This window comes from Castor canadensis, chromosome 16 (genome assembly GCF_047511655.1).
Source record: "Castor canadensis chromosome 16, mCasCan1.hap1v2, whole genome shotgun sequence".
Lineage (NCBI taxonomy): Eukaryota > Metazoa > Chordata > Mammalia > Rodentia > Castoridae > Castor > Castor canadensis.
In genome coordinates this window covers 18,781,972-18,795,408 of record NC_133401.1, presented here as the reverse complement: position 1 = coordinate 18,795,408, position 13,437 = coordinate 18,781,972, and the positions used below count along the sequence as shown (strand labels likewise).

At 39.2% G+C, this 13,437-nt stretch overlaps 1 protein-coding gene across 1 annotated transcript in view; it reads left to right on the top strand.

The window, feature by feature from the left end:
• The first annotated feature begins 207 nt into the window (after positions 1-207).
• The window catches only part of LOC109697580 (cytosolic phospholipase A2 gamma-like), a 45,217-nt gene continuing 31,987 nt past the window's right edge, over positions 208-13,437 (top strand). Inside the window, exons 1-2 of the mRNA XM_074057856.1 lie at positions 208-436; positions 6,043-6,202. Coding sequence (XP_073913957.1) covers positions 6,153-6,202 — 50 coding nt within the window. The 5' untranslated portion in view covers positions 208-436; positions 6,043-6,152. The remainder of the gene's footprint in view (positions 437-6,042; positions 6,203-13,437) is intronic.

The window sequence follows — 13,437 nt, the reverse complement described above, 5'->3', positions numbered from 1 at the left end:
TTCCCAAAAACGATAGATAGAGCAAATAAAAACCTTTCTCCCTAAGTCCAATCAACAGGGACGGTTTCTGCCCAAACTAAGGCAAAGATTATGGTAAGAGTTACAGCAACAGATACAAACAAGGGGTGACAATGTCTCACAGTGAGATAACTGGTATAAAAAAGTCCACTTGTCCCATTGGATAGTCGATACCTCAAGCTTCTGCAGTGCACAGACTAGTCAGCTTCCGAGGTGTGATGAGAGCAGGGCTGTTGTCCTGCAGTTCTTGGTCCCTTGTTGATTCTTGGGAAGCAGAGTCCTGCCAGAGGAGGGTACTCAGATTACAGGGGTGATCCTCCAAGGTGAATCTGGATTAGGGAGGGATGCACTCCCATTTGAGAGAAGCTGGTTTGACTCAGCTGTGGTAGATCCAACATTCTGCTCCTTTAATTGTGAGGTGAGTAGACAGAATAACAACAAAAGGGCATCTCCCATGGGGTTTTAATGGGTGGACATTTTATATATTTTTTTATCTAGACAAAGTCTTTTTTTTTAACTGAGAAGAAGTGCCACAGCAACAGTGTATTATAAAACCTCTATCATTAACTATCAAAGTGCATGTTTAGAACCAGTAAAAGTAGTTATCTTTTCTCTATTTAAGTAGAAGACCGGTATAAAATATGATTTTGCACCTAGTAGAGCTTTAATGCCTGATAGCCACACATGCATAAGAACCATTTCTTTAATCCTCTCAGCCTTGGCTATTTTTGAGAGGTCTGGCATTAGTGACTTCATTGGATATTTGATGGCATTCGCTCCTTGTCTCCAAACTGCTTGTCTCTGAGCAGTCTCTTTTAAAGATCTGTCTTCCATCCAAGTACTATCCAGACCCGACCCTGCTTAGCTTCCAAGAAAAGATGAGGCAGGGCGTGGTCAGGGTGGTTGTGGCCACAGACTGAAGATCTTTCTTGATTGGTTGTTCTTTCCTGGATTTTGTTACCTGTCTGGAAAGGGGCTGGGGGAAAATAATGAACAGATCCGGTCAGAGTCAGTGCTAAATAGACCCTTTTGGCCAAATTTAAGCAACAAAGAGGCTTAGAAGGAGTGGCTCTTAGGCAGTGGGCTTCTAGATAAGGACAATACAAAACAAAATCTAACAAAAGCTGATCTCTATAAAGCTAAACTGAATGACACATAAGTAGTTATTGGAGTCATTTTTATGGACTTGTTTCTAAATGTCCCAGAACGATCAGAACTGTAAGGGTAAAGCTTAAAAGACCCATGGTTAAATTTTGATGGACAATTTAGCAACTACTAGAACAGTGAATAAGTACCACTAACTTTTTGTTACCATGTTTCTCTAAATTTTGCATTTTTGAAGGCTTGATATACTTGAAAAACATAAATATAGGAACAAGCAACAGCATCACAACTTATAAAGGTCATATATACACATTAGTTTAGTTGTTTTTGAAGTAAACCTTAGATTTTATCAGTGAGGGAAGGAGAACAGGATCAGTGACACCAAATAGCCCAGTCATGGACACATATAGGATACCAACTGTATTAAAATCACCTAAGAAACAGTTGTTTAACCATGAGGTCATCGAGAAAGTTTTATATAAGCTGTTAGAAAATAAGAGGTATGGAAGAGGCAGAGAGACTGCTCAAACACCAGTTGAAAGTTTATTGTTCAGGCAGGATCCCTGAAAGGGAGACCCCAGCAAGAGAGCCAGAGCCCATTGCCATACCCAGGCTTGGACTAGATACAGGGGGCTAGTGGAAAAGTACCAGAAAGGTCACTAAGGGATATTATCCTATCTGAAGGGTGTACTTTGGCTTTGCTTTACATAAATAAATCTGTCTCAATCTTTTTATCAGTGCAGCAGAACTCCCTGTGCTCAGCTGCCTCTTGTCTTTTCTGTGTTGTAATAAACACTTGTTGTCGTGACAAATTTGTGGATTAACCTGTAACACCAAAAGTTTTTGATAGTTATCTTGACAAAATAAAAATCAGTTTTTCAGAAAATTTTTTGTAAATGTTATTAAGAACAATACAATATTTTAAAAATAGTCTTGTTGTTATAAGCTTAGAAAATTGTTTTAATTTAACATCAGTACATTAAATTTTGACCTTCAAAACCTTTAATGTAACTCTCAGATTTTAGTTAACTTATCACTTACACACCTTCTATACGTTTGTGGAAACTTAATATGTACCCTCTGGGTGAGCTCCGTCAGTATGCTTTTTTTAATATGAAACTATTATTTTTTTACCTTTTATTTTTTAAAAACCATATTCTTAATATCTTTTGTATATTTTTGTTCTTTCTTGAAAATAACTCATAAAACCTTTTAACTTAGAGCCTTACGTTTGCGTGAAAAAACAAGAAAGAAAGCAGCCTTGAAATTACTTTTGTAGAAAATCAATTTATAGGAAGCTCATTTGTTTATAGACCCATGTATTATGAGAGAGAATTTAATTCCAGATTATATTTAAGGCAGAATGAAACATGAGAAAGTCATTTCTTTAACTATGCAAACTCCAAGACTTTTGTTGCAGGCTGTGCCCCCCCCTTTTCTTTTTGTTTTTTTCTGTCTTTCCTCTAGGCTGAGCTGGAGTGTTAACCCCTGAATGCCTGAATCTTAGTGAGACCAGATTGAAATAAGTTTAATAACCTGTTTTCTTAAAAGCAGCAATAGAACACAATGATAATTTTTGTATTGACTGTATAATAAGAACTGTTTTCAAGATGTTTCTGTATATACACACACTGTGAGCATACCATTAGATGGATGCATAAGCTGACCAGACATTAGCAAGGGAAACATAAGCTTATCTCATGACTGTCTCAATAACAGACCAAGCTTACTACACCAACCTTTTGTAACTGTTTTCTCTTCACTAGCAACTGTCAAAATTGCTCTTTTTCTTACCCTTTTAGGTAGGTTCTCCCTGTTTATGCTCCCTAGAAGAAAAGGTGCCAGCAAGTTCAGTATTTCTGGCATATTTTAATAATCCTAAATTGTTTTCTATTTACATTTTATTTTTAACACATAAAAACATAGCTGAAGGAGTATATTAAAGCTTTTATCCTCCTTTGTCTCTAAACATTTTATGACATTTCTTTTTTTTCTCTTTCTTTTCTTTTTTTTTTTAGTGATTCATTTATTCACATGTGCATACCTTTTTTGCGTCGTTTCTCCCTCTCTTCCCGTCCCCACCATCTTACCAGCTGAAGGAGTATATTAAACCTTTTATCCTTTTTTATCTCTATACATTTAATGACATTTCATTTTTTCTTTCTTTTCTTCTTTATCCACGAAGGCTTTATCCCAATTTTGTTTCCATTCCTCCATTTTCCCCTCTCTACATTCACAACCCTTTTGCAATATTCCTTGTCTCTTAAGTCACACCATACCTTATGTATCAGTGCAAGTCCATCCTTCATGTTTTAATTTTAGTAAGAGCTCAGTTAGTGCTGAGCCTCAGTCCTCCTTCAGGATGCCCATTTTCGCTGAAGATGTGCAAACTGGGGCACCAAAGCTACCCATCAAGACTGAAAGACTGATTTTCCCTTAGTCCACCCAATAAATTGGTATCTGATCTTAATTAAAGAACAGAGTCTGGTTTTTGAACACCAATTTAGCCTCTTGGCATTTTCCCATTCTCCTGGTGTTAGGGTTTTTTGATTTTTTTTTTACACTTAGTGTGTAAACTATAGTAATCGTAGTTTTATCTAGTCACACTTTCAAGGGCCCATCCTATACCAAAAGCAGGCCAATCTACTTTACAAAGGATGTTTAGCTTGTTAGGAGTTAACTGTATTCCCACAGTCTCCATTTAATCGCTTTTTAAAGTTATTAATCATGCACCTCAAGGAAGTGTTTTTACTCTGATTTCCACCTATCTCCTCCCATTTCCAAAGGGCAAGACAGAGGGGGCTGGATGGAGGGAAAGGGTTTTGGAAGAGCACTTGGTTCATCCATCTCCTGCTGCTCCCTTGCAGGGACTTAGGAGACTCTACGCCCCAGTGAGTCCATAAAAACCACTGCCCAGAGGCCCCATGGGGGCTCACACTTGACTTCCTGAGTTCACCACGGACCTAAGATCAGGACCACTCACTCACTTTGCAGCTGGGCTACGTCTCAGGCACGTGCTTTTATATACTCTCACATGACACGGTCCTTCCATCCCGCTCCCTAAATCAGAGAGACATGGTTTCACCTCGACAGGCAGTTATTAGCAGTCTCTGTAAGGTGATCAGACTCCCCTTCTACCTCCTGAGGCAGGCCTGAATTCGAACCCAGGTTCTTAACATACTGAAGTGTGGTTCTCCTAAATAGGTTCCAGTGCCTCAGTGCGTTCCTTTGTGCATCCGAGGCCCTCACCCCTACTCACTGGGTGGATGTATCCCCTCCAGATCAAGCTGTCCATTGGTACCTGATGGGAACTCCTCCCAGCAGTCCAGGGCATGCTCCCTGGTGCCAATGGAGGTGATAACTCACTGTCTCCCATAATCCGGGCAAGCCCCCAAGTAATGTTGTGGGACATTATGAGCTGAGATAGCAGTCTATGAGGCAGATTAGCATGAAGCAACGTTTTGTCCTTGCACCCACACAGAGGACTGGTGTCCAAAGGCTGAGCCCTGAGAAGAAAGGGCTCTCACCTTACACATGTTTGCAAACAGGTTACAGATTCAAAAAGAAAAGCTTAACCCACATATAGCTGCATGTGACTTCATTGGCTATTTCATTTCTTCAGTGCAATGTGATCTTCATGTTTTAATTCTTTAAGTTTTATCTCTCTGCTTTGCCAACCCCTCCCCCTGTCTCGTTATCAGAACACAGCCTGTCTGTTTCTTTTCTGGTCTCCCCTCTCTTGCTAAACTATTTGCTTTTCTCTCACCTCTCACTACACTCTTTGCTGCACCCAGGACCTTCTGGGGCCCTCCAGCATCTGTAAGTACCAAAAACTTTTACCAGACTTTCCCCTCATAGCTGTATCATTGAAGCCAAATAAGAAATCAGATATTGGATGGTGAAGCCCAAACTTAGGTAAGTGGTCTCTTGCTGGGGGCTGCTGGGAAGAGTAGCTATGAGCTGAATTGATATAGAAACTCAGAATTTTGTCCTAACAGGCACAACTGATAAATGGAATGAAAGCTATCTTTTATACACACACACACACACACACACACACATATATATCTTATTATATATATATATATATATATATATATATATATATATATATATATGCCACATTGCATTTGTGAATACCTTTACCCCTGCTGGTGACTTACACACAGCAACTCCAGCCTTCTCCAGAATTAATTTTGCTGACAGAATTGTGACTTTTTCCATCTGTCCCTTTCACAAAATGGAGGCGCACTTAGTGGATAAAACATACAGGTAGGCTGGTGATGTCTCATTTTTAGGGTTTCTTCCTCTCAGCCAGTGTTCTCCCAACTGTCACAGGGAACTGGGACATCTCCAAGCCGTCGCAAACATGAGAAACTTCAGAATTAGGGCAGAGAAAGAACTGTCTTGGGACCACAGCCATCCCTAGAAGCTAGTAGTCTCCATTGCTCAGTGTGTCTGGTCACACAGAACTCCCTGCCTAGTGCCCACCAAGGAGTCACATCTCCTGTGCCTCCAGATTGGTGGAGTGCAGACTTGGAATAAAAGGGAGGAGAACACGATGCATGGGCTGATCTTCAATTGGGTAGTGTGCTCAACACTGGTCCTCATCCTCTAGCTTAGCATCAAGAAATGCCCATGTCACCATGGCTAATTTGAAGGAAACTATATCCTCTGGGTTGAGGAGCAGGTGCTTGATTAACAAAAATGCCCTTGGGACAAAACCAGGAAACCAAATGACCAATCCTTTTAAAAAGGCTTTCAGCAAACTTACAAATCACTGAGTTCTCACTCTCCCTTCCACACCAGTTTTTTTTCTGGTACTTGATTGCGATCCATGATGTAAATCAGATATCATTTATACAGTGAATGGATGAACTCATCTTTCCTAAGAAATACTCATCTGGAATCTTCCTACAGAAGTTATACCTAGAACCATACTGTGTTCAGGACCCCTTCAACCTGCTGCAAACAGGAGCAGGCAGGGAAGGTGAGCATTGAAAATAAACTGAGTGTAAGAAGTTACGAAGATGAGCCTTGAACAGTCCCTGAAATCACCACTGTCCCAGAAGAACAGAAGGTGAGTCACACCCATAGCTAAAGTTTATCCATATATAGGTAGGTAGATACGTAGATAGATAGATAGATAGATAGACAGATAATGTATATATATGCAGTATTGGGGTTGGACATGCACTATACCACTTGCACCATGGCCCCAGCACATTCTTTTCCTTTAGTAATATTTTTAGGTAGCATCTTCCATTTTGCCCAGGGCCAGCATGGACTGTGGTCCTCCTACCTATGGCCACTCACATAGCAGGAGCTATAAGTGAGCACCAACATGTCCAGCTTATTTGTTGAGATTGGGTCTCGCTAACTTTTTCCCTGATGGACATCAAACCACGGTCATCCAAATACCCACTTCATGACTGGGATTACAGCTGTGAGCCATTGTGCCAGGACCTATAATCATATTTTAAAAAGTAAAAGGAAGCAGGTGCAGTTAAATTTTTATCCACTTAGTTTTATTTTGTAGCAAAACACACAATATCATAAAATTTACCCATTCAACCATTTTAAAGTAAACAATTCAGGGTCATTTACACACTTACAGTGTATTCCAACTGCCACCAGTATCTATCTACTCCACAACATTTTCATCATCCTGACAGGAAGCACCACATCCATTAAGCATCACTCCCTTTCTCTCTCTCCCAGCCTCTGACACTTACTAACGTGCTTCCTATCCCCATGGGTTTTCCTGATGTGCATGTGTCATGTAAGTGGGATCGTGCAATGTGTGGTCTTTGTGTCATCTCTGTCAATTGGCTTTGTCTCTTTAAGGTTCAGTCACGCTATGGCATGCATGAGAATCTTTTTTTTACTAGGTGGCATTTCATTATATGAGAGACAACATTTCGTTTATGCATTTGTCACTTGATGGACATTGGGGTGTGTTCTAGTTTATAGATATTATAAATAGCACCAATATGAACGTTAATGTACACATTTCAATTAAAACATGTGCTTTCAATCTCTTCACTATATACCTGAGAGTGAGACGACTGTGTCATTTGATAATTCTGACTAACATTTTTGTGAACCACTGAACAGTTTCCACCATGGCTGCACCAATCTTTTCGTAACTGTTACTAATTGCACAAAAGAAGGGGTTGCAGTATGACATTCTCTTTTATGTATACTATATGCTTCAATCATCTTCACCTCACATCACCCTCTGTTTTCTCCCACTCATCCCTCTAAATAGTCCCCTTCTGCTTTCATGTCTTTTTTCAAATCCATATTCCACATACGAGAGAGACCGTGCAATATGGGTCTTTCAGAGTCTCACTTTACTTAACACGATGATCTCCAGTTCCATCCTTGTGCCAATTATATGTCCCTATGTCCAAACTGATGGTTTAAGTACAGTGAAATTTACAGGGTTACAGGAGCCATGGGTGCAGTTTGGGGCAGCTTTCCCTTTGTGAAGAAAGGCTGTGTGCTTAGTCCTCTGCCATGTGGCCCATGAAACACAACTTCAGTAAGGACAATAATGAGAACCCACATCATCACATGGCCAAGAGTTGTCTCCCCAGCACAAATACTTATCCTTTGATGGATAGGCTCCTTACCAAGCTAAGCCCCAACAACCATAGCTTATACTTCCATATGCACCCTTGTCTATGGCTACACATGCATCAAAGAACCTTGATACTGGTTTATCTGGACTAAACACCTGGGTGCGGCTGATAAGGTTCCCAGGATTGTGGACGCTCCTGATCTCTAACCCTTGCTTCTGGGGGTGATAAGAGGTGTTGAAGCAGATATGCTGATTACCATGGGAACACACTGAATACACAGTTTGGTTGTGAGTGTATGACAGTGCCTGCACAAGAATAGTAAGTATGGAATAGCAAAGTCCTAGTGACAACATTTCCTGCCCAAGTAGTATGCATACATAGGCCTCAGGAGGAGAGGTCTGAGGCCATAAAGGGAAACCACATCAGTAACAATCAATAGTAAGTATGGATCCTTCCTAAAAACGATAGTTGAGATTAAATAAAAACCTTTCACCATGAGTCCAAATCAGCAGGGACAGTCTCTGCCGGAACTAAGCCAAAGATTATGGTAAGAAGTACAGCAACAGATACAAACAAGGGGTGACAATGCATCCAGTTGTCACATTGGAGACTCGATTCTTCAAGCTTCTGCAGTGAGTAGACTAGTCAGTTCCAAGGTGTGATGAGAGCAGGGCTGTTGTCCTGTTGTACTTGGTCCCCTGTTGATTCCTGGGAAGCAGAGTCCTGCCAGGGGAGGATACTCAGATTCCGGAGGGTGATCCTACATGGTGAAGCTGGGTCAGGGATGCACTCCCATTTGAGAGAAGCTGGTTTGACTCAGCTGTGGTTGATCCAAGAAGCAATCTCTGCTACTTTAACTGCGGTGGGAGTAGAGAGAATAACAACAAAAGGGAATCTCCATGGGGTTTTAATGGGTGGACATTTTATATATTTTTTTATCTAGACAATGTCTTTTTTTTTAACTGAGTACAATTACCATGGCAACAGTATATTATAAAACCATCATCATTATGTATCAAAGGACATGTTTAAAGCCAGTAAAACTAGTTATTATGTCTCTATTTAAGTAGAAGACCCTGCCTAAAAATATGAGTTTGTATCTAGTAGGGCTTTAATGCCAGATAGCCACACATGCATAAGAACCATTTCTTTAATCCTCTCAGCCTTGGCTATTTTTGAGAGGTCTGGCATTAGTGACAACATTGGATCTTTGATGGCATTCCCTCCTTGTCTCCAAACTGCTTGTCTCTGAGCAGTCTCTTTTAAAGATCTGTCTTCCATCCAAGTACAATCCAGACCCGACCCTGCTTAGCTTCCAAGAAAAGATGAGGCAGGGCGTGGTCAGGGTGGTGTGGCAATAGAATGAAGATCTTTCTTGATTCGTTGTTCTTTCCTGGATTTTGTCCCATGTCCAGGTGGGTGGGTGGGTGTCTCTGATGGGAGACAGTGCCAACTAGAAACTTTTGGCCAAATTTAAGCAACAAAGAGGCTTAGAAGGAGTGGCTCTTAGGCAGTGGGCTTCTAGAAAAGGACAATACAAAACAAAATCTAACAAAAGCAGATGTCTTAAAAGCTAACCTGGTTGACACATAAGTAGTTATGGAGTCATTTTTATGGACTTGTTTCTAAATGCCCCAGAAGGATCAGAACTGTAAGGGAAAAGCTTAAAAGTCCAATGGTTAAATTTTGATGGACAATTTAGCAACTAATAGAGCAGTGTATTAGTACCACTAACATTTTTTACCATGTGTATCTTAATTTTGTATTTTAGAAGGCTAGATGTACTTGAAAAACATTAATATAGGAACCAGCAACAACATTACAACTTTATAAAGCTTATATATACATGTTAGTTTAGTTGTTCTTTAAGTAAATCTTAGATTTTTATCAGTGGGGGAGCAGAACTGTGTCAGTGACCCCAAATAGCCTAGTCACAGTCACATGTAGGATACCAACTGTATTAGAATCATCGAAGACAACACTTGTTTAACCATGAGGTCATCTACTTAGTTTTATATAACCTGTTAGAAAGTAAGAGTTTTGGAAGTGGCAGGAGACTGCTCAAATACCAATTCAGGGTTTATTGTTCAGGCAGGATCCCTGTGAAGGGAGACCCCAGCAAGACAGCTAGAGCCCATTGCCATACACAGCCTTGGGCTAGATACAGGGGGCTAGTGGAAAAGTACCAGGAGGGTCACTAAGGGATATTGTTGCTGGGCAATCAAGAAACATAAGTTGTAGTTAGGTCACTGTCTACCCAACTGTCCTTGGTATCTATCCAAGGAGATAAAGTAAGCCATCTGCAAGGGGGAGGAGACTAGTCCTAACTGGGCTGTCCTTGTTGTTAACCCCAACAAAACCAACTCTTCAATGAGCATGACTCAGTTACCTTAGTAGTTAAAATGCTGACAAAAATCACCAGAGAACACAGGTAAATATTTATGGGGACTAAGTGTGGAGTTAGGAAACATAGTGGCCAAGAATCATGGCTCACATGTTGATAAGGGATCATATCTCAGATTGTTGACATTTCATATGGCTCAAGACATAGAGCAGGATCCCACCAACCTGGAGTCAATGGAGGCTCCCTAAAGTAATAAGCCCAATCTGGCTATCCTAGTGTAAAAAATCCCTCCACCCAACTTGTGGAAGGATTAGGACTAACACTTCCACTTTGTTGAGTCCAGTAAAAATTGGAGGTCTTGACTTCCAGTGTAGTGTTCCTTTTTGAGGTTTTAATTTATTTATTTATTCATTTTGTCCTATCTGGAGGGTGTACTTTGGCTTTGCTTTACATAAATAAGTCTGTCTCAATCTTTATATCAGTGCAGGAGCAACCCCTGTGCTCAGCTGCCTCTTGTCTTTTGTGTGTTTTAATAAACACTTATTGTCTTGATAAATCTGTGGATTAACCTGTAGCACCAAAAATTTCTGATAATTATCGTGACAAAATGAAAACCAGTTTTTTAGACAATATTTTTGTAAATGTTATTAAGAACAATAATACAATATTTTAAAGATAGTCTTGTTGTAAGTCTAGAAAAGTAACTTTTAATTTAACATCAGTACATTAAATTTTGACCTTACAAAACCTTTAATGTAACACTCAGATTTTAGTTAACTTAATCACTTGTATAAGCTTCTATATGTTTGTGACAATTAATATGTACCTTCTGGGAGAGCTTGTCAGTATCCTTTTTTTTATCTGAAAGTGTTATTTTTTTACTTTTTATTTTTTAAAAACAATATCCTTAATATCTGTTATATATTTTTTGTTATTTCTTGAAAATAACTCATAAAACTTTTTAACTTAGAACCTTACATTTCCATTAAAAAACAAGAAAGAAAGCAATCTTGAAATTATTTTTGTAGAAAATCAATATATGTATATATATATATAGAGAGAGAGAAAGCTCATTTGTATATAGGAGAGAATTTAAAACCAGAGTCTATTTAAGGCAAAATGAAGCAGGCAAAAATCATTTCTTTAACTATGCAACTCTGTACACTGAGTTTTGTTGCACACTGTACACCCCCCTTTTCTTTTCATTTTTCTTTTTTCTTTTTTTAATTTCTCCTCTGGTCTGAGATGGAGTATTAATCCCTGAATGCCTGAATCTTAGTGAGACATGATTGAAATAAGTTTAATAACCTGTTTTCTTAAAAGCAGCAATAGAACACAATAATAATTTTTGTATTGACTGTATAATAAGAACTGTTTTCAAGATGTTTCTGTATATACACACACTGTGAGCATACCATTAGATGGATGCATAAGCTGACCAGACATTAGCAAGGGAAACATAAGCTTATCTCATGACTGTCTCAATAACAGACCAAGCTTACTACACCAACCTTTTGTAACTGTTTTTTCTTCACTAGCAACTGTCAAAATTGCTCTTTTTCTTACCCTTTTAGGTAGGTTCTCCCTGTTTATGCTCCCTAGAAGAAAAGGTGCCAGCAAATTCAGTATTTCTGGCATATTTGAATATTCCTAAATTGTTTTTATTTACTTTTTATTTTTAAGACATAAAAATACAGCTGAAAGAATTTATTAAAGCTTTTATCCTCTTTTGTCTCTAAACATTTTATGACATTTCTTTTTTTTTATCTTTCTTTTGTTTTTTTATTATTCATTTATTCACATGTGCATACCTTCTTTGGGTCATTTCTCCCTTCTCTCCCCATCCCCACCGTCTCCCACCCTCTTTCAGGCAGAACCTGTTCTGTGCTCTTCTCCAATTCCATTGAACAGTAGAAATAAACAATAATAAGAAAGACATAGCATTTTTACTAGTTGAGGTAAGGACAGCTATACAGAGAGATTCCTAGCATTGTTTTCATGTATAATTGTGTTATAACCCAGGTTGATTCATTTCTAACTCGTCTTTACACTGATTCCTGATCCCCTTCTCGTGTTGACCTCTGTTGCTTTAGGGTTTCTGTATTAATTCCTCTGAGTGGGGATATCACATGCTTTCATGTTTTGGGTTTTCTATCTTAACCCTGTACCTCTGGTATATGTTCTCCCCTTGTCATGTCACCCAAGTCCTACAACATTGCTGTAGTTGCCCTTGATCTGAAGACCACATATGAGGGAGAACATCTGATTTTTGTCTTCTGACTCTGGCTAATCTCTCTGAGAATGATGTTCTCCAGTCCATCCACTTATTTGCAAATGATTAGATTTCATTCTTCTTCATGGATGAGTAAAATTCCACTGTGTATAAATACCACATTTTCTTGACCCATTCGTCAGTAGTGGGGCATCTTGGTTGTTTCCATAACTTGGCTACTGTGAATAGCGCTGCAATAAACATGGGTGTGCAGGTGCCTTTAGAGTAACCTGTGTCGCTTTCCTTTGGGTGTATACCCAGGAGTGGGATTGCTGGATCACATGTTTAGATTCTTAAGAGGCCTCCAAATTTTTTTCCAGACTGGTTGCACCATCTTTAATTGCCACCAGCATTGTATGAGGGTTCCTTTTTCCCAACGTCATCAACAACACATGTTGCTGGTGGTGTTTTAATGATAGGTATTCTAATGTGTGACATGGAATCTTAGTGTGGTTATGATTTGCATTTCCTTTATGGTAGAGATGGTGAGCATTTTTTCTTGTGTTTTTTAGCCATTTGAATTTCTTCTTTTGAGAAAATTCTGTTTAGTTCAGTTGCCCATTTCTTTATTGGGTCATTGATTTTGGGAGAGTTTAGTTTTTTGAGTTCCCTGTACATTCTGGTTATCAATCATTTGTCTGATGTATAGCTGGCAAATATTTTCTCCCACTCTGTGGATGGTCTCTTCAGTTTAGAGACCATTTCTTTTGTTTGCAGAAGCTTTTTAATTTTATGAAGTCCCGTTTGTCCATCCTTTCTCTTAGTTGCTGGGCTGCTGGGGTTCTATTGAAGAAGTCATTGCCCATATCTATTAGTTCCAGAGTGTTTCCTGCTCCTTCCTGTACTAACTTCAGAGTTTCATGTCTGATATTAAGGGCTTTGATCCATCTTGAGTTGATACTAGTAGAGGGTAATAGACATGGGTCTAGTTTTAGTTTCTTGCAAATGGATAACCACTTTTCCCAGCAGCATTTGTTGAAGAACCTGTCTTTTCTCCATCGTATACTTTTGGCACTTTTGTCAAAAATAAGGTGGGTATACTTCTGTGGATTTATATCTGGGTCCTCTATTCTGTTCTGCTGGTCTTCATGTCTGTTTATGTGCCAGTACCA